The sequence below is a fragment of the Mytilus galloprovincialis genome, chromosome 2 (assembly GCF_965363235.1).
Source record: "Mytilus galloprovincialis chromosome 2, xbMytGall1.hap1.1, whole genome shotgun sequence".
NCBI classification, from domain to species: Eukaryota; Metazoa; Mollusca; class Bivalvia; order Mytilida; family Mytilidae; genus Mytilus; species Mytilus galloprovincialis.
The window spans coordinates 43,384,406-43,405,845 of NC_134839.1; the positions used below are offsets into that span (position 1 = coordinate 43,384,406).

General features: G+C 34.2%; 1 protein-coding gene across 1 annotated transcript in view; it reads left to right on the plus strand.

The window, feature by feature from the left end:
* Nucleotides 1-21,440, plus strand: part of LOC143063641 (protein C-mannosyl-transferase DPY19L1-like) — a 312,490-nt gene that overhangs the window by 108,360 nt on the left and 182,690 nt on the right. The window contains exons 12-13 of the mRNA XM_076235893.1: nucleotides 4,849-4,929; nucleotides 11,883-11,984. Of these exons, the coding sequence (XP_076092008.1) occupies nucleotides 4,849-4,929; nucleotides 11,883-11,984 (183 nt within the window). The remainder of the gene's footprint in view (nucleotides 1-4,848; nucleotides 4,930-11,882; nucleotides 11,985-21,440) is intronic.

Sequence of the window (21,440 nt, forward strand, 5' to 3'; positions counted from 1 at the left end):
ATTTTCAGACAAATCCGACAACCAGTTGTTGGGTTGCTGCCCCTCAGCTAGTAATTTTATGGAAATTTTGCAGTTTTTTGCTATCATCTTAAATATTATTATAGTATCTAATGATATCTTATACTATCAATTATGATGTTAACCTTATTTTACATAATTTCCAACGCATCAGTGAATACAGGTGAGCGACACAGGCTCTTTAGAGCCTCTAAGCCTCTAGTTTACTCAGTTGGGATCTCAACAGGTCATTCATACTCTCTTTTGTATATTGCTCTACACCTGCTTTGATCTCCCCAGGTGAACATTTCATGCAGTATAAGAAATATTATTTGTACTCCTCTGAGATAGCTCCCCAGAAACATTAATGTACTTAAATGTATTCTTTTACTTCGCTTGTATTTCACCGGTGTATTGTAGGCCTGGTTGGACTTCCCATGTCGGTTTTTATTTTTATTTACAGTATAAATACAGATACAAGTACATGTACAGATACTGATACTGATTCATATACTAATAACAATATTGCTGATTCTCTATCTATATCTCTATCTATATCAGATGCAGAATTCAGAAAATTAGCACTGGAATTAAAAAGAAGGCAGTATCTTGAATCATGCCATCACTAAAATGGTGTGTTAAAACGACAGGCATGCAACTTATGGGACTTTTTGTTAAGCATAAAAATGCAAGAAACTTTTATATCAAATTGACAGTTTTTTTATTATTTCTGAATATAAGTGCAGAGTTCCATAAAATGTCTTCCTAGTATGACAGAGAACCAATTGATTTACTTTTAAACGCATTATGAGCCCAAAAGAAATTACACCATAATAATAATAAATTGTATATACCGGTAGCTGGGATTTGAAATCATTATTTGCTTGTCAGAACTACCTAACAACAGGGACCCCATATCACATGGATCAAGAAATACCATTTACATCAGACATATAACAGCGTTTGTGCAACATGTTACCAACATGAGTTTTCCTCACTTTTCATAGATAATGTTATATTGTTTTGAACAAGTTGTGACAATGAATAAGTACTAAACATACCTTTTAGAATGAGAGCTGTATAAATTGAGTAAGCATACTTGAGACATTCAGTACCTCTACATTCATTTAGGGTTTTCTTAACCTTTTTATACCATTTCAAAGAAGCATCTGCAAGACCATACACACATTTCTCTAAAAGCCAGAGTTTTCCATTAGCATTAGCTTCTTTAGGTGGACGAAGATGAACTTGTCTTTGCATTTTCTCCCCTTGCAGAAAGGCAGTTTTAATGGCTATTGAAATGATGGACTATTTCTTTTGCATTATGATTGAAAGAATGAGTCTAAGAGATTGTTTGTCACATGTAGGAGAGTTCTTCTGTATTTCATCCAAATAATCTTCTTTAAAACCTTTTGCAACAAGTCTTGCTTTCCTGTGTATTTCATTATCAGCTTCTTTTATAGTATATACCCATTTAGTGGATACATATGACTGACCATAGTCTTCAACTTCTTGATAAACATGATTTCTCTTCCAATTTTCAAGTTTAGCTTTACGCTCATCACAAAAGTCAATCTCATTGAATAATGCTTCTTCTGATTCTTCGTCATCCTCTGTATCCTGATCTGTGTCAGACTTTACATCTTGCAATTTATCAACTGTTCTTAAGTCTATTGATAACTTGTTACCTTTAAGGTCTTCAGGTTTCCTATATTCTACATTGTACCAATTCTTTTTACTTGATGATGCTTTACCAGCTCTACTCAGAACAACTCCTTCTCATGGAGTATCATCACTTGGCATTTTAAAGTTCACTTTTTGGTCCTTTTTTAAAAGTAATGCTTTATTACACTCAGAATTAACACTTCTACTGTGTACTACAGAAGTTGCTTGCTCATAGCTCTGTTCACTCACTGGAGTATCTTCATAATTATCATTATCGAGCTCCAAGTCACCTCCTGATCGACTTTCCTCATAAGATTCATGCCCTTGATTCACAGGATTATTGCTGTCTAGTTCAGAGTCACCTGCCTGACTTCCTAATTCAGATTCATGTCCTTCTACTTCATTGTCACTTTCACCTTGTTCATTGTCTGACTGATTGTTGGCATGCGAGTCTTCCTCTTCATCACTATCATAATAAAGTACTTCATGCTCAGCCTTATTCTTGTTCAAGTTTGGATTTTTTAGACCTTCTTTCAATGTTACCCTCTTTTCCTGTTGTTTGTTTTTCTTATCTTTTTGTTCATCAATATCTCTTAAAATCCTACATTCATGCACTCTTACATAAGTTCCTCCATATCTTATAAACACAACTACATTGTCCTGTCCAATAACTGTACCAGGTCCATAGGCGGATCAGTGGGGGGGTGGGGGGGTTGTGGCCCCCCCCCCTTACATGGGAAAAATTTGGTTGATTATATAGGGAATCATTGAAGCATGACTGGAGCGGCCCCCCCCTTAGGTCAGTCAGAGGGCCCCCCTTAGGAAAAGTTCTGGACCGCCACTGAGGTCCTTTCCATTGATTGTCTCTAAGAAAGTATACTTTATCTCCATTTCTGAATTTCTCACCTGAGGGATGAACCTGCTTTCGAAGAGCACGCCTAATTTTCTCTGAGGATTCTGATGCTACAAATGCTTTCCTTGCCTCGTGAAGACCAACTAAGTGTTTTCCCATTGTTTTACTCATTGTTTCTCCTTCAAGAGCTGTAGGTTTATTGACTAGTGTTGATGGTAGGTTAAGATGTCTTCCAAACACAATTTGATAAGGACTGTAACCATACACATTTACAAGACTATTTTTGGCATTCACAGCCCAGCTAATTGCAGTTTCCCAAGATAGATATGAGCTTTCTCTGACTTTTTTTACTGTTTCAGTTAGTGTTGCATTATGTCGTTCTACAATTGCATTTGACGAGGGACTGTATCCTGCTGTCGTCTTAACTGACATGTTTAGATTTTCAGCCATATCACGAAAAATTTGAGAATTGAATTCCCCACCATTGTCAGTGTATACTCCAACTTCAGGAGCACCATATACACTAACCCATATCTGCATGAATTTGTCAACAACCAACTGTGAGTCTTTTCTCCTGATAATAGCTGCTGCACTCAAACGGCTAAACAAGTCAATTATTTGCAAATAGTAGAAATTGTGACCAATCTCATGTAAATCCATAGCAACAATTTGGTTAAAATCATATGCATGTGAAAATCCCAGTATTGGCTTTGGTTTCGGATGTTGGTACTTGAAACAGACAATGCACTTTGAGCAAATCTGAGTCAACTGAGCCTGCACTGTTCAATAGAGATAACAACTTTTCAGATGAGGCATGACCAAATTGTTTATGCAGGTTTGATATAATATCTCTCTTTCTTTCCTTAGAGAATCCAGAATCTACCTTCAGGATTTCCTCCTCACTCACTACAGAATCGGTCTGCCCAGTTCTTCTGTCTTTGATGTTTATGCAATAATGACCATTTGAGGTGAAATGAACATCAACTGGTTTTCCAAACATTGTCACTTTATCCTTTTGGAGATCAAGAACTGTTTGTGCTCTTTTCAAAGAATCTTTGCTCAATAATAGAGGTATTTCACAGTCAACTACTTCTGTTTCTATGTAACATTTTAAAGACCCAATTGTGGCAGGTATCTTCACGGTCTGAGAAGAATGTACTGTTTTACCATCACCAAATTTGAAAGGTGTATTACTTTCCTTGCATTTTATTTCTTCATTAGCAGAGTCGCGAGCACCAAATCTCCTTGAACTACGCTCTTTATCAAAATGATGTTCTCCTACAAATGCAGATTCTTCTTTAATAGTAACTATATCATTATCACTCTGAGATTGTGATGCAAATATCCTATTAAGGGCTGCCTTCATAGTTTCAAACTTTAAATCAGAACATGCAGTTAAAGCTAAATGTCGATCACTTTCATCAAGTCCTGCATAATCTAAGAGTTTAAATGCTAATATTGCATCAGGAAGCGGCATGTCATATTTCTTGCATTTGTTATACTTCTGTTCAAACTCAATTATATAGTCACACATTTTAATTGATGACTCCCTGTGATACTTATCAAAAGCTGTATATGCTGCATAAGCTTGATCTGTCTTGTCCTTTTCAAACAATTTATCTAATTCTATTATCAATTTATCAACTCCTTCATCAACATTCAAATGCTCTGGTGTTATTTCTAACGCTACTTCTCTTGGCTTCCCTTGTAAAGACAACGCAAGTGCTAGGCCTCTCTTCTTTTTGTCCAATTCTGTAACCAGTTGCCACATCTTCACTTCATTCTTCCATTACTGATATGACTTCTCTTTTGTCAAGCTTGGTGGGTTCTTATAACTCAGAGCCCTCGCCATCTCCCCGGATGTTGTGAGCTCTGCTACCACTGTTAATTGGCTATAAATGACTGAAGTGTTCTTTGTACAACTTGAATCTAAACCCACCAAGTCACTGTAAATACAAAGATACATACAAATAGAACTAAAGACTATATAGACTAAACTATAATAACTAAACTACTAAACTAAATAGTTAACATGGTCCTCAGAATGTTGTATAAGATACATCAGGTTGGAGAAGAAGTTTATTTTTAAAGATCATGATAAATGTATCTTCAAGTCTTTGTTACTGTTTTCATATACCCAATATATATTTTTATATGGCGTTATTTTTTAAGAGCTTTCAGTCATTAATGTAACATTTTAAGTTATAGAAATGTATATGTTATGTAATGGTATCTAATTTAGAAAATGATGTTTAGAATTAGTATGTTATATAATAAAAGTTTTCTTAAACATGTGTTGTGGATTAACACTGGTTTGTATTATTTATTTTCAGGCTATACAGGGCATTTTATTGATAACTGGAACAGTAGGCTGTAAAATATTAGTTTCCAAATTCCTTAAAACTGCTGATGATGTAAGTAAAAACTTCAAAACAGTCTTGTTTATTAAGTATCATCAAAGACCTATTTGCTTATAATGATCATAACGTAATTTGTATTGCCAAATACATGCAGCTGTCAAACTTTTTTGGAAGTAGAAGCTGTAATTTGTTATATAACGCTCGACTATAAAAAGTAATCCTTGTTTTAAAAATTCCAATAGGGAACATAACAGGGTTTTTATTAAGAGGCCGAACCTGGCGGAATGTTGCCGGTTCAAATGCTTAAAACAAAAAATATTTTTGAAGAGAATAAGATAAAAACAAAGTTTTTTTAACCTTTTGTCTCATGGAGTTCTTAGTTTCAAAAACGCTGGCTTTTCATAACCGACTGGACCATTTTGTCTGACTGAAAGTAAACTTAAAATTGCCGTCAGTTAGAAGTTTCACTGCATTCAAATACGATATTCAATCAATCGCTTGAATGATCAAGATTGTCAAAGGTAAAATCAAAAGAGATATTGAAATAAAAACTATGTTATCAATGGATAACTACCAAGAAACCAAAATTAAACAGTTTTAGGAGGCAACTTTTTTAAAAGTCAATAAATTAAATGAAACTGAATGAAATGAAAGACCAAAATTAAACAATTTCTTTACCAGCAAAAAGACAAAATCATTGGAACGATTAAAAACAGATAAAACTTTTTATTTGAAGTTATTAAATTTCAAAGAAGCCTTAGAAGGTCTGTACAGTCTCATGTTAATATAAATGTGGTCTGCCCAAGCTTGCCTTCTATGCCCTTTTTATACGACTGCAAAGAAATTTTGCGTTCGTATAATGGTATGATGTCGTTGTCTGCGTCGTCGTCTGAAGACACATTTGGTGTCCGGACATTAACTTAAGTTTAAGTGAATGGATCTCTATGAAATTCATACCATTAAGTAGAAGGTTGGGATTTGTTTTAAGGCTTGTGGGGCAAACAGTCTAGGAATTAAGGGCCAAAAAGGGACCAAAAACAAGTATTTTTGAAGTTTCAGTACAATAACTTATGTTTAACAGTATGGTATCTCTGACATTGTACCACAAGATTCCATATAATGAAGGGAAGGCTTGGTGTCAGTTTGAGGTTATTATCCCTGAACATTTAGGAATAAGGGGCCAAAAAGAAGCATTTTTATACGACGGCAAAAATTTAAATTTTTCGTTGTATATTGCTATCACGTTGGCTGCGTCTGCGTCGTCGTCGTCCTAATACTTTTAGTTTTCGCACTCTAACTTTAAAAGTGAATAGAAATCTTTGAAATTTTAACACAAGGTTTATGACCACAAAAGGAAGGTTGGGATTGATTTTGGGAGTTTTGGTCCCAACATTTTAGGAATTAGGGGCCAAAAAGGGCCCAAATAAGCATTTTCTTGGTTTTCGCACTATAACTTTAGTTTAAGTAAATTGAAATCTATGAAATTTTGACACAAGGTTTATGACCACAAAAGGAAGGTTGGGATTGATTTTGGGAGTTTTGGTTCCAACAGTTAAGGAATTAGGGGCCAAAAAAGGGCCCAAATAAGCATTATTCTTGGTTTTCATACAATGACTTTAGTATAAGTAAATAGAAATCAATGAAATTTAAACACAAGGTTTATGAACACAAAAGGAAGGTTGGGATTGATTTTGGGAGTTTTGGTCCCAACAGATTAGGAATTAGGGGCCAAAAAGGGGCCCAAGTAAGCAGTATTCTTGGTTTTTCGCACGTTAACTTTAGTATAAGTAAATAGAAATCTATGAAATTTAAACACAAGGTTTATGACCATAAAAGGAAGGTTGGGTTTGATTTTTGGAGGTTTGGTCCCAACAGTTTAGGAATAAAGGCCCAAAGGGTCCAAAATTAAACTTTGTTTGATTTCATCAAAAATTGAATAATTGGGGTTCTTTGATATGCCGAATCTAACTGTGTATGTAGATTCTTAATTTTTGGTCCCGTTTTCAAATTGGTCTACATTAAGGTCCAAAGGGTCCAAAATTAAACTAAGTTTGATTTTAACAAAAATTGAATCCTTGGGGTTCTTTGATATGCTGAATCAAAAAATGTACTTAGATTTTTGATTATTGGCCCAGTTTTCAAGTTGGTCCAAATCGGAGTCCAAAATTAAACTTTGTTTGATTTCATCAAAAATTGAATAATTGGGGTTCTTTGATATGCCAAATCTAACTGTGTATGTAGATTCTTAATTTTTGGTCCCGTTTTCAAATTGGTCTACATTAAAGTCCAAAGGGTCCAAAATTAAACTAAATTTGATTTTAACACAAATTGAATCCTTGGGCTTTTTTGATATGCTAAATCTAAACATATACTTAGATTTTTGTCGAGCCTGCAACTTTTGTTGCAGAAAACTCAACATAAGGATAGTGATTCGGCGGCGGCGTTAGCTCACTTCTTAAAAGCTTTATATTTTAGAAGGTGGAAGACCTGGATGCTTCATACTTTGTATATAGATGCTTCATGTTACAAAGTTTCCCTCAGTCACATGTCCAATGTCCTTGACCTCATTTTCATGGTTCAGTGACCACTTGGAAAAAAAGTTCAAATTTTTTGTAATGTTGAATTTTCTCTTATTATAAGTAAGAGGATAAGTATATTTGATATGTGCGTACCTTGCAAGGTCCTCATGTCTGTCAGACAGTTTTGACTTGACCTCGACCTCATTTCATGGATCAGTGAACAAGGTTAAGTTTTGGTGGTCAAGTCCATATCTCAGATACTATAAGCAATAGGGCTAGTATATTCGGTGTATGGAAGGACTGTAAGGTGTACATGTCCAACTGGCAGGTGTCATCTGACCTTGACCTCATTTTCATGGTTCAGTGGTTATAGTTAAATTTTTGTGTTTTGGTCTGTTTTTCTCATACCATATGCAATAGGTCTACTATAGTTGTTGTATGGAATGATTGTTAAGTGTACATGTCTAGCGGGCAGATGTCATGTGAACTTGACCTCATTTTCATGGTTCAGTGGTCAAAGTTAAGTTTTTGAGTTTTGGTCCGTTTATCTAATGCTATATGCCATAGGTCAACTATATTTGGTGTATCGAAATATTTTATGATCTTTATGTCAGTCGAGCAGGTTTTATTTAACCGTGACCTCATTTTCACGGTTCATTGCACAGTGTTTAGTTTTTGTGTTTTGGTCTATTTTTCTTAAACTATAAGTGATGTGTCAACTATATATGTTGTATAGAAGCATTGTTAGCTGTACCTGTCTGCCTGGCATGGTTCATCTGACCTGGACCTCTTTTTCAAGGTTCATTGGTCTTTGTTTAGTTATCTTGGTTAATGTTAAGTTTATGTGACAGTTGTAATAAAGCTTAGCTTTATACTTAGGACTATCAACATAATATCAATGATTAGTATAGAAGGCGAGACATCTCAGCGTGTGCACTCTTGTTTATAATGGGCCCAGTTTTCAAGTTGGTTCAAATCAGGATCCAAAATTATAATATTAAGTTTTGTGCAATAGCAAGAAATTTTCAATTGCACAGTATTCAGCAATAGCAAGAAATCTTCAATTGCACAGTATTGTGCAATAGCAAGCAATTTTCAATTGCACAGTATTGGGCAATAGCAAGAAATCTTCAATTGCACAGTATTATACAAATATAGCCTTTTTATGAGGTCGATACAAGGATATATTGACCTGAAAGAAGTATATTGACTGAGGACGAAGTCCGAGGTCGATATACTTCTTTGGGTCGATATATCCTGTATTGACCTCATACAAAGGCTATATTTGTTATATTATTAATTTCTGACCATATTTGTATCAACATCGTCATTTAGGTTTGTTGGAATTTTATAGATATTACATTGTCTCCTTGATAATAACAACATATAAGTTGTTATTTCATTTACCTTTTTTTTTGGACATCTTACATTTTTTCTTATGTATTTGAAGATTTCTTTCGTCAAATAATCGATCACAGATATCATGTGTTTCAAAACGCTAAACACTATCCTGAAAAACATTACATGACGTCACAAAGTATGATTGGTTTTTAGATATTCTAAAAATAACCGTGCAATATGCTTTTTGCAGGTCAATATGCTTTTTGCTATCCGCTGTTTTCTCTCTACCTTCGAAAATACAGTTTAACATGTGACTATCCCTAAACGAATCAAATTTGTTGAAATATACGAATTAATAATATTGTGCAATAGCAAATATTTTAAATTGCACAGTATTGCACAATAGCAAGAAATATCTAATTGCACAATATTGTGCAATAGCAAGAAATTTTCAATTGATTGGAGTTATCTTTCTTTGTCCAGAATAGTAGTTGAATCAACTTAAATCATGTTTTATATAATATACAATGTATATTCACTTTTACTACCAACTGATAAATTAAAACAATCTTTACCATTCAGTGATAACAAGCACTTTATTTTACATTTTAATATTTTATGATGTATTTAAATGAGTAGTTATTGTTGCAAACTCCATTAGGAATTTGAATTGAGATCAGTTTTGGAAAAAGGTAAAGGGGGATGCGAAAAAAAATGGGGGGGGGGTTAAATTTTTCTCATTTCAGATTTCATAAATAAAAAGAAAATTTCTTCAAACATTTTTTTGTGAGGATTAATATTCAACAGCATAGTGAATTGCTCAAAGGCAAAAAAAAATGTTAAGTTCATTAGACCACATTCATTCTGTGTCAGAAACCTATGCTGTGTCAACTATTTAATCACAATCCAAATTTAGAGCTGAATCCAGCTTAAATGTTGTGTCCATACTTGCCCCAACTGTTCAGGGTTCAACCTCTGCGGTCGTATAAAGCTGCGCCCTGCGGAGCATCTGGTTCTAGTTTACAGACAATAACTTGTGTTAAAGTGTATGAATCCCTCTGAAATTATACTACAAGGTTTCTTACTACAAAGGAAAGGCTGGAATTGAGTTTGGGGTTCTTGCTCCAAGGGGAGTTCAAAAAGTGAGAGGCCAAAAAAGGGGCCCAAATAAGATTTTTGTAGTTTTCAGTCAATAGACCACATTCATTCTGTGTCAGAAACCTTTGCTGTGTCAACCATTTTATCACAATTCAAATTCAGAGCTGTATCAAGCTTGAATGTTGTGTCCATACTTTCCCCAACTTTTCAGGATTCGACCTCTGCGGTTATATAAAGCTGCTGGTTCTATGAGTTAGCCTCTTTAAATTATTGGCCTCAATATACTACTGCAACAGTTTGTCATCTAAACTCCTCTGAAACTTTACATCAGAATTTCATGAAACTTTGTACATAATATGTAGATGTCCCTGTTGACAGGAAATTATGATTCAATCTTTTATACGACAGCAAAAATTTATGCGTTCATATATTGTTTTGACGTTGTAGTCATTGTCAGAAGGCAATTGGTTTCCGGACAATAACTTCAGTTTAATTTAATAGAAATCTATGAAATTTAAAGAAAAAGTTTATAAACACAAAAGGAAGGTTTGGATTGTTTGTTTGAGTTATGGTCAGTTTGGGAATTAGGGCAAAAAAGGGGCCCAAATAAGCATTTTTCTAGTTTCCAGACAATTACTTGTGGAATGATGTATGGATATCTCCGAAATTATACCACAAGTTTCCATACCTCAAAGGGATGGTTAGGAATGGCTTTGGGATGTTATAGGTCAAACTGTTTAGGAATGAGGGGCAAAAAGGGAAAAACAAGGGTTTTCCTGGTTAATGGACAATTACTTAAGCCCATGGTTGAATTACCTCCGGTACACTGCTTTTACAGTATGTATAAAAAAAATGTTGTATTGTCTTCAGGTGATGAGCTGTCAATTTATTTAAGTTACTATTTTAAAAATACTGATTGAGGTATATATTAATTTTAGCCATGATTATGTATGTCATTTTCTATTTTAAGACTTTTAAGATGTATTTAAATGGGTAATTCAAGCATAAAAGCAAAAAAAAAAAGATAGTGTCAATTCCCAACAGTGTGTATAGCGTAAACCAAAAAAAAAAAAGTAGGGAAAATTCGCAACAATATAGTGAATTTTACAAAAGCAAAATTGAATATGAATTCAAATCATACAACCAATTCTAAGTTCTTTGACTACAGTTATTCTGTGTCAGAAACCTATTATGTGTCAAATATTTGATTACAATCCAAATTCAGACCTGTATTAAGGGGGAGTATTCTGTCCATTTTTGCTCCAACTGTTCAGGGTTGGACCATTGCGGTCATATCCAGCTGCATTCAGCAAAGGAATTTATTTCCAGGAGTAATACCCCTTTGAACTTATTGGCCTAAATATACTACTGCAACAGTTTGTCTTCGCAACTTCTCTGAATTGCATGACACTTTGTAGATCATAAGGACATACTATGTAGATGTGCATTACGACAGGAAATTATGATTCAATTATTTATCTAGGAGTTAGCTCCTTTGAAATTATTGGCCTCAATATACTACTGCAACTGTTTGTAATCACACATCCTCTGAAACCACACAACAGAATTTCATGAAACCTTGTAGAACATAATATGTAGATGTGCATATCCACAAGACATTTTTTATTAGTTGACTTTTGTAGAGTTATGAGTTTTTGAACTTTGAATCTGGTGAGATTTTGTTTGTCCAGTGGCAATTTTGGGATATGGGGTATGTGAGCCCGCTCACAAAGGTTCTTTAATCTAGTCAAATGAAATAATGTACACAGGTAAATGAAAATAATTTTGTAGTAAGGTATACAGTAATGAAATATTTTTCATAAAAACAAATAATGTTGTTCTTTGATCAAGAACAGAAGTGACAATTTATTGTCATACCAAAGACTTATCAAAGCTGGTATTAATTACAAATAGAGAGATGAGAATTAAAGCTAAATAAGTAAAGTAAAATATTAAATAACAGAAAAGCATTACAAATTGTATCAACCGGTCAAATTAACACGAAAGTACGATTTGAGAGTATTAGTTTCATTATGCTTTTTTCTTTAGGCACACATAGGAGAAATATTCAGAAGTAAGTTTGGAGATTTTAAGAATTTCCACACAATGTTGTACACTTGTGCCAAGGAGTTTGATTTCATGGAACCAGAGGTAAAGATTATTAAATACTTGCATGCAACTAAGTACTGAAGACTTTTCTTTCCCTCTACTCTACCTCCATCATCTATTTTATCATGCAAAGGTACTTTTAGTACTCACCAGGCACTCTGGCTTCCTCCATCAATAAACACTAACTGCCAAGAAATATCACAATTGTGCTGAAAGATGCATGAATCAATCATATTTTTATACATATTCTGTGAATAACATTATAGTTAGTTTAAACATATTTAATTTGCCTAAATATGCAAAAGGGATTAGACACAAGTTAGTTATTGTCGAGCCTGCAACTTTTGTTGCAGAAAGCTCGACATAGGGATAGTGATCCGGCGGCGGCGGCGGCGTTAGCTCATTTCTTAAAAGCTTTATATTTTAGAAGGTGGAAGACCTGGATGCTTCATACTTTGTGTATAGATGCTTCATGTTACGAAGTTTCCGTCAGTCATATGTCCAATGTCCTTGACCTCATTTTCATGGTTCAGTGACCACTTGAAAAAAAAGTTCAAATTTTTTGTAATGTTGAATTCTCTCTAATTATAAGTAATAGGATAACTATATTTGATATGTGCGTACCTTGCAAGGTCCTCAAGTCTGTCAGACAGTTTTGACTTGACCTCGACCTCATTGCATGGATCAGTGAACAAGGTTAAGTTTTGGTGGTCAAGTCCATATCTCAGATACTATAAGCAACAGGGCTAGTATATTCGGTGTATGGAAGGACTGTAAGGTGTACATGTCCAACTGGCAGGTGTCATGTGATCTTGACCTCATTTTCATGGTTCAGTGGTTATAGTTAAATTTTTGTGTTTTGGTCTGTCTTTCTCATACTATATGCAATAGGTCTACTATATTTGTTTTATGGAATGATTGTAAGGTGTACATGTCTAGCGGGCAGATGTCATGTGAACTTGACCTCATTTTTAGGTTCAGTGGTCAAAGTTAAGATTTTGAGTTTTTCTTTTTATCTAATACTATATGCCATAGGTCAACTATATTTGGTGTATGGAAATATTTTATGATCTTTATGTCAGTCACGCAGGTTTTATTTGACCGTGACCTCATTTTCACTGCACAGTTTTAAGTTTTGTGTTTGGTCTATAAGTAATGGGTCAACTATATATATTGTATAGAAGCATTATTAGCTGTACATGTCTGCCTGGCATGGTTCATCTTACCTTGACCTCATTTTCAAGGTTCATTAGTCTTTGTTCAGTTATCTTGATTAATGTTAAGTTTATGTGACAGTTGTAATAAAGCTTAGCTTTATACTTAGGACTATCAACATAATATCAATGATAAGTATAGAAGGCGAGACATTTCAGCGTGTGCACTCTTGTACTTATATAGTCTTCTCCCAGTAATCACATTAGTTTGTATATTGATAGTGCATCTTTTGAGGTTTGGAAGGTAAAAAAATATACATTTCAATATAATCTGTATCATCCCAATAACATGCTAAAAAAAACCTTTTACTTTGGTTTTAAATTACACGAGAAAACTAACGGTCTAATTTATGTACAAAATAATGAACAAAAAACAAATATGTAACTTAACCACTGAATTATAGGCTTCTGACTTAGGACAGACACATACATACAGAATGTTATTTGTCTGTGTGTCTTTTCTATGTCAGCCATGGCGTTGTCAGTTTGTAATTTTCAATGTACGAGTTTGACTGTCCCTCTAGTATCTTTTGCCCCTCTTCAATAGCGTGTTAAAGTTCCCTTATTTTGTTCAAGTAAATTCGTGTTACAGACACACAGTCCCTAATTCTATTAAGCTGTTTTGTGTACTGTCCTCAATCAATTTAAGTTATTCTTTGGTTTTCTATGGTTAACATGTCAAGCATGGTGCTCTTGCAATTATATTTGTAAGTGTAATCTTGTCATGTAATATTGTCATTTTATCGGGTATGTTTAATTAGTTATCAAAGGTACCAGGATTATAATTTAGTACGCCAGACGCGCGTTTCGTCTACATAAGACTCATCAGTGACGCTCATATCAAAATATTTATTAAGCCAAACAAGTAAAAAGTTGAAGAGCATTGAGGATCCAAACATTGCCATAAAGCGCGGAGGTTCAGCTAGCCACAAAACCAGGTCAAATCAGGAATATGCAAGTTGTTATCTATTGTAGTTCGTTTCTACGTGTGTTGCATTGTTGTTTGGTTAGGGTTTTTTTTGTGAGTTGCACTTCAGTCTTCTGTTATTTCGTTGTTTTCCTATTAGAGTTGGTTTGTTTTCCTCGGTTTAAGTTTGTAACCCAGATTTGTTTTCTACATTTGAAAATGCCTGTACCAAGTCAGGATTATGACAGTTGTTGTCCATTCGTTTTTGAAGTGTTTTGTCATTTGATTTTCCTCTGAGTTCAGTATTTTTGTGATTTTACTTTTTAGCTCACCTGGCCCGAAGGGCCAAGTGAGCTTTTCCCATCACTTGGCGTCCGTCGTCCGTCGTCGTCGTCCATCGTCGTCCGTCGTCCGTCGTCGTTAACTTTTACAAAAATCTTCTCCTCTGAAACTACTGGACCAAATTAAACCAAACTTGGCCACAATCATCATTGGGGTATCTAGTTTAAAAAATGTGTGGCGTGACCCGGCCAACCAACCAAGATGGCCGCCATGGCTAAAAATAGAACATAGGGGTAAAATGCAGTTTTTGGCTTATAACTCAAAAACCAAAGCATTTAGAGCAAATCTGACATGCGGTAAAATTGTTTATCAGGTCAAGATCTATCTGCCCTCAAATTTTCAGATGAATCCGACAACCCGTTATTGGGTTGCTGCCCCTGAACTGGTAATTTTAGGTAATTTTTGCTGTTTTTGGCTATTATCTTGAATATTATTATAGATAGAGATAAACTGTAAACTGCAATAATGTTCAGCAAAGTAAGATTTACAAATAAGTCAACATGACCAAAATGGTCAGTTGACCCCTTTAGGAGTTATTGCCCTTTATAGTCAATTTTTAACCATTTTTCCTAAATCTTAGTAATCTTTTACAAAAATCTTCTCCTCTGAAACTACTGGACCAAATTAATCCAAACTTGGCCACAATCATATTTGGGATATCTAGTTTAAAAAATGTGTGGCGTGACCCGCCCAACCAACCAAGATGGCCGCCATGGCTAAAAATAGAACATAGGGGTAAAATGCAGTTTTTGGCTTATAACTCAAAAACCAAAGCATTTAGAGCAAATCTGACATGCGGTAAAAGTGTTTATCAGGTCAAGATCTATCTGTCCTGAAATTTTCAGATGAATCGGACAACCTGTTGTTGGGTTGCTGCCCCTGAATTTGTAATTTTAAGGAAATTTTGCTGTTTTTGGTTATTATCTTGAATATTATTATAGATAGAGATAAACTGCAAACAGCAATAATGTTCAGCAAAGTAAGATTTACAAATAAGTCAGCATGACCAAAATGGTCAGTTGACCCCTGAAGGAGTTATTGCCCTTTATAGTCAATTTTTAACCATTTTTTCGTAAATCTTAGTAATCTTTTACAAAAATCTTTTTCTCTGAAACTACTGGGCCAAATTAAACTAAACTTGACCACAGTCATCATTGGGGTAACTTGTTTAAAAAATGTGTGATGTGACCTGGCCAATCAACCAAAATGGCTGCCACGGCTAGTAATAGAACATAGGGGTAAAATGCAGTTTTTGGCTTATAACTCAAAAACCGAAGCATTAAGAGAAAATCTGACAGGTTTTAATCGTTTATCAGGTCAAGATCTATCTGCCCTGATGTTTTCACATGGATCGGATAACCCGTTGTTAGGTTACTGTCCTGAATTGGTAATTTTAAGGAAATTTTGCCGTTTTTTGTTATTATCTTGAATATTATTATAGATAGAGATAAACTGTATACAGCAATAACGTTCAGCAAAATAAGATCTACAAATAAGTTTACATGACCAAAATAGTCAATTGACCCCTTAAGGAGTTATTGCCCTTTATAGTTAATTTTTAACATTTTTCATAAATTTTTGTAAATTTTTAGAAAATATTTTCCCCTGTAATTACTGGGCCAAGTTCATTATAGATAGAGATAATTGTAGCATCAAGAATGTTCACTAAAGTAAGATCTACAAACACATCACTATCACCAAAACACAATTATGTCATGAATTTATCCGTGTCCATTGTTTAATATGCACAAGACCAAGGTGAGCGACACAGGCTCTTTAGAGCCTCTAGTTTCAATAGATTTATAACTTTTGAATAGCGGCATACTACTGTTGTCTCTATTTATCCTTTATTATTCATCCATTTTTTCAGTATAAACTTATGACGGGAATCGGTACATGTACATACCGCCATTGTGTTTTTGTGTTATGGTCCATTTTGTGTTTTTATCTTTCATTCTTTGTTTTTGTTCTTTGTCTATAAACTATTTCGTGAGTTTTACCTGTCGATGCCAGAATTGAATAGTGAAATTTTGAAAAAATCGACATAGCCCATACGTACAAATGCAAGTTGAACAGTTAGGCGACCTCGAGTATATTCCATTCGTTGGATCTCCAATCTCCCCCCTTTCTGAATTATGATATCAGCCAAATTTGAATATTTACTATGGAACGCCGGAACTACCTTATGTTAAAAACTTTCATTATATGATGGTACTTTGACATTATACGATGGTACTTTGACATTATACGATGGTACTTTGACATTATACGATGGTACTTTGACATTATATGATGGTACTTTGACATTATACGATGGTATTTGACATTATATGATGGTACTTTGACATTATACGATGGTACTTTGACATTATATGATGGTATTTTGACATTATACGATGGTACTTTAACATTATAAGATGGTACTTTGACATTATACGATGGTACTTTGACATTATACGATGGTACTTTAACATTTTACTTTGCTTTGTCAATTTCGAGTAGCTTGGGTGTCCTCTGCAATTTTTATTTTGATTTTACATTTTTATAAATTAGTACTAGAACACACCCGTGATATCGCGGGTCCGTGACTGAATTAAAGTATATAACTATGCACAAGCCTTATTTTAGTATTAGTATTGTCATCTGATAAATATAAATTACGTGTAAAACAAAAGGGCCTGGAGTGGTGTAATTTTTAATCTACACCTTTGTACTATATTAGTTATATATAAAGTTGATTTTTTTGATTCATGTTTTTACGTGATGACAGCTGACAAATTGGACCTCGTAATTTTAGTATTATAGATTCGTATTGTTATCTTAGAAAGTTTAACTGATTAAAATACTACAATAGGTAACAATTTGACAATTAAGTAGTGTCAACCCTGTGATTATGACCCATGTATTACTATATAGCATATTAATCCTGAATACACCGTTTGGTGGTGCGCCTGTCAGATGCGGAACGTACAGATAAGGTAATTGGTAACAGGTGAATATACTATTGGTATCGATATCGGACTCGACCCGGAACTTCTTAATTATTGGCAATATTAATTACGTGGAAAACAAAAGGGCCTGGAGTGGTGTAATTTCTAATCTACACCTTTGTACTATATTAGTTATATATAAAGTTGAATTCTTTGATTCGTCGTTTTTACGTGATGACGGCTGACAAATTGGACCTCGTAATTTTAGTATTATAGATGTTTTCTTAAACCCGAAGTTAGCTTGACAGCAATAAAGACAGAAAAACTAAAATCCTGATATTTTGTCAAACATCATTGAGTCATTCTCTCTATGTTTTTTCTTCAAGTTTACACTCAACATATATTTAAGAAATAACTTCATTATTGAAATATTAAATAATATTAAAAGAACTGTAACATAACAGTACATATCTTTCTAAATTGGATGACTAACAAAATAATGCATTATTGGCTTTTTTGGGGCTACTCATTCACTTAAAAGAAATTTGACTTGATATCTATACGAGAAAAATAAGAGTTCCTTTAAAGATAAGTAAAAAATTTGGTGATTACCTGTAGAAAAAAGTTGTACATGAATCACCTTACAATGCTGGGGAAATCCCTGCAGCAAACTTAAAACTATGAAATGATCACCTGTGGAGATCCCAGCAGGTGTAAAGCTATTTATAGACTTAAGAGAATACACGGGCTTGGGAAATCTCAGTAGGTTTATGGTGCTTATATAAGATTATCGTTCAGGTGAAATGATCACATTTTTATACGACAGCAAAAATTTTAATTTTTCGTCGTATATTGCTATCACGTTGGCGTCGTCGTCGTCCTGCGTCGTCGTCTTCGTCCGAATACTTTTAGTTTTCCAATCTAACTTTTGTAAAAGTGAATAGAAAGCGATGATATTTTGATACAAGGTTTATGACCACAAAAGGAAGGTTGGGATTGATTTTGGGAGTTTTGGTCCCAACATTTTAGGAATTAGGGGCCAAAAAGGGCCCAAATAAGCATTTTCTTGGTTTTCGCACTATAACTTTAGTTTAAGTGAATAGAAATCTATGAAATTTTGACACAAGGTTTATGACCACAAAAGGAAGGTTGGGATTGATTTTGGGAGTTTTGGTTTTAACAGTTTAGGAATTAGGGGCCAAAAAAGGGCCCAATAAGCATTTTTCTTGGTTTTCGCACAATAACTTTAGTATAAGTGAATAGAAATCAGTGAAAGGAGTATGTTCGGTAAGGTCCTAAAATGGCCCCCATTTTTTAGCGTCAATTTCAAATTCGGATTTATTGACCAATATCACAATAAATTATAGCTTATACAGTGACTAGATAGGAAATAAGCCATTTTGTTGAAAATTTTACGTTTTTGCATTTCATTATGACGTCACAAGTTGTACTCATATTGATTTTTCACGAAAAAATCAATGAAAATGGGTAAATTTCCCATAGATTATTAGACAGGAAACATAGAGCGCATACGTCGACAACAAAGATCTTTTAATATAATGTTTGTGAAGACATTTCACATGTTTTATTTGAATATTAAGTTTGTCGACGCCTGCGCTCTATCTTTCCTGGTCCTTAAATTGGTTGAAATCTAGCTGTTTTTGTCAAATTTCACCAAAGCCCTTTATTTTGACCTATTTGGGATGTAAAAATCAACGTGTTAGAATAAAATTTTGACAAAAACAGTTCTGTTAAACTTTCTCACATATCTTTAAGGCAACTTAAAACATTTATTGTCTTGTTACTATGAACTTTATAATTGGGGCCAAATATGGCCCTTACCGAACTTACTCCTTTAAACACAAGGTTTATGACCACAAAAGGAAGGTTGGGATTGATTTTGGGATTTGAGGTCCCAACAGTTTAGGAATAAGGGGCCAAAAAGGGGCCCAAATAAGCATTATTCTTGGTTTTCGCACCATAACTTAAATATAAGTAAATAGAAATCTATGAAATTTAAACACAAGGTTTATGACCATAAAAGGAAGGTTGGGTTTGATTTTGGGAGTTTTGGTCCCAACAGTTTAGGAATAAGGGGCCCAAAGGGTCCAAAATTGAACTTTGTTTGATTTCATCAAAAATTGAATAATTGGGGTTCTTTGATATGCTAAATCTAACTGTGTATGTAGATTCTTAATTTTTGGTCCCGTTTTCAAATTGGTCTACATTAAGGTCCAAAGGGTCCAAAATTAAACTTAGTTTGATTTTAACAAAAATTGAATCATTGGGGTTCTTTAATATGTTGAATCTAAAAATGTACTTAGATTTTTGATTATTGGCCCGGTTTTCAAGTTGGTCCAAATCGGGGTCCAAAATTAAACTTTGTTTGATTTCATCAAAAATTGAATAATTGGGGTTCTTTGATATGCCAAATCTAACTGTGTATGTAGATTCTTAATTTTTGGTCCCGTTTTCAAATTGGTCTACATTAAAGTCCAAAGGGTCCAAAATTAAACTAAATTTGATTTTAACACAAATTGAATTCTTGGGCATTTTTGATATGCTAAATCTAAACATGTACTTAGATTTTTGTTTATGGGCCCAGTTTTCAAGTTGGTTCAAATCAGGATCCAAAATTATTATATTAAGTATTGTGCAAAAGCAAGAAATTTTCAATTGCACAGTATTCAGCAATAGCAAGAAATCTTCAATTGCACAGTATTGTGCAATAGCAAGAAATTTTCAATTGCTCAGTATTGCGCAATAGCAAGAAATCTTCAATTGCACAGTATTGTGCAAAAGCAAATATTTTCAATTGCACAATATTTTGCAGTAGCCAGAAATATCTAATTGCACAATATTGTGCAATAGCAAGAAAATTTCAATTGATTGAAGTTATCTTTCTTTGTCCAGAATAGTAGTTGAGTCAACTTAAATCATTGTTTTATACAATATACAATGTATATTCACTTTTACTACCAACTGATAAATTAAAACAATCTTTACCATTCAGTGATAACAAGCACCTTTTGTTACATTTTAATATTTTATGATGTATTTAAATGAGTAGCTATTGTTGCAAACTTCATTAGAAATTTGAATTGAGATCAATTTTGGAAAAAGGGAATGGGGGATGTGAAAAAAAAATGGGGAGGCGGGTAAATTTTTCTCATTTCAGATTTCATAAATAAAAAGAAAATTTCTTCAAACATTTTTTTGAGAGGATTAATATTCAACAGCATAGTGAATTGCTCAAAGGCAAAAAAATTTTTTTAAGTTCATTAGACCACATTTATTCTGTGTCAGAAACCTATGCTGTGTCAACTATTTAATCACAATCCAAATTTAGAACTGTATCCAGCTTGAATGTTGTGTCCATACTTGCCCCAACCGTTCAGGATTCAAACTCTGCGGTCATATAAAGCTGCGCCCTGCGGAGCATTTGGTTACATTTTGAACTTCTTCTAGAGAACTACTGAATGGAATGAAACCAAACATGGCATAAATGTTCCTTATGAGGTGCTGACCAAGTGTTGTTACTTTGTAGCCGATCCATTATCCAAGATGGCTGCCAACGGGGGACTTAGTTTAACATAAGACCCTATGGGAAATGCATACAAATGACTTCTTTTAGAGAACCACTGAATGGAATGAAACCAAACATAGCATGATTGTTCCTTATGAGGTGCTGACCAAGTGTTGTTACTTTGTAGCCGATCCATTATCCAAGATGGCTGCCAACGGGGGACTTAGTTTAACATAAGACCCTATGGGAAATGCATACAAGTGACTTCTTTTAGAAAACCACTGAATGGAATGAAACCAAACATAGCATGAATGTTCCTTATGAGGTGCTGACCAAGTGTTGTTACTTTGTAGGCGATCCATCATCCAAGATGGACGCCAGCGGGGGACTTAGTTTAACATAGGACCCTATGGGAAATGCATACAAATGACTTCTTTTTTAGAGAACCACTGAATGGAATGAAACCAAACATAGCATGAATGTTCCTTATGAGGTGTTGACCAAGTGTTGTTACTTTGTAGTTGATCCATCATCCAAGATGGCTGCCAACAGGGGACTTAGTTTAACATAGGACCCTAT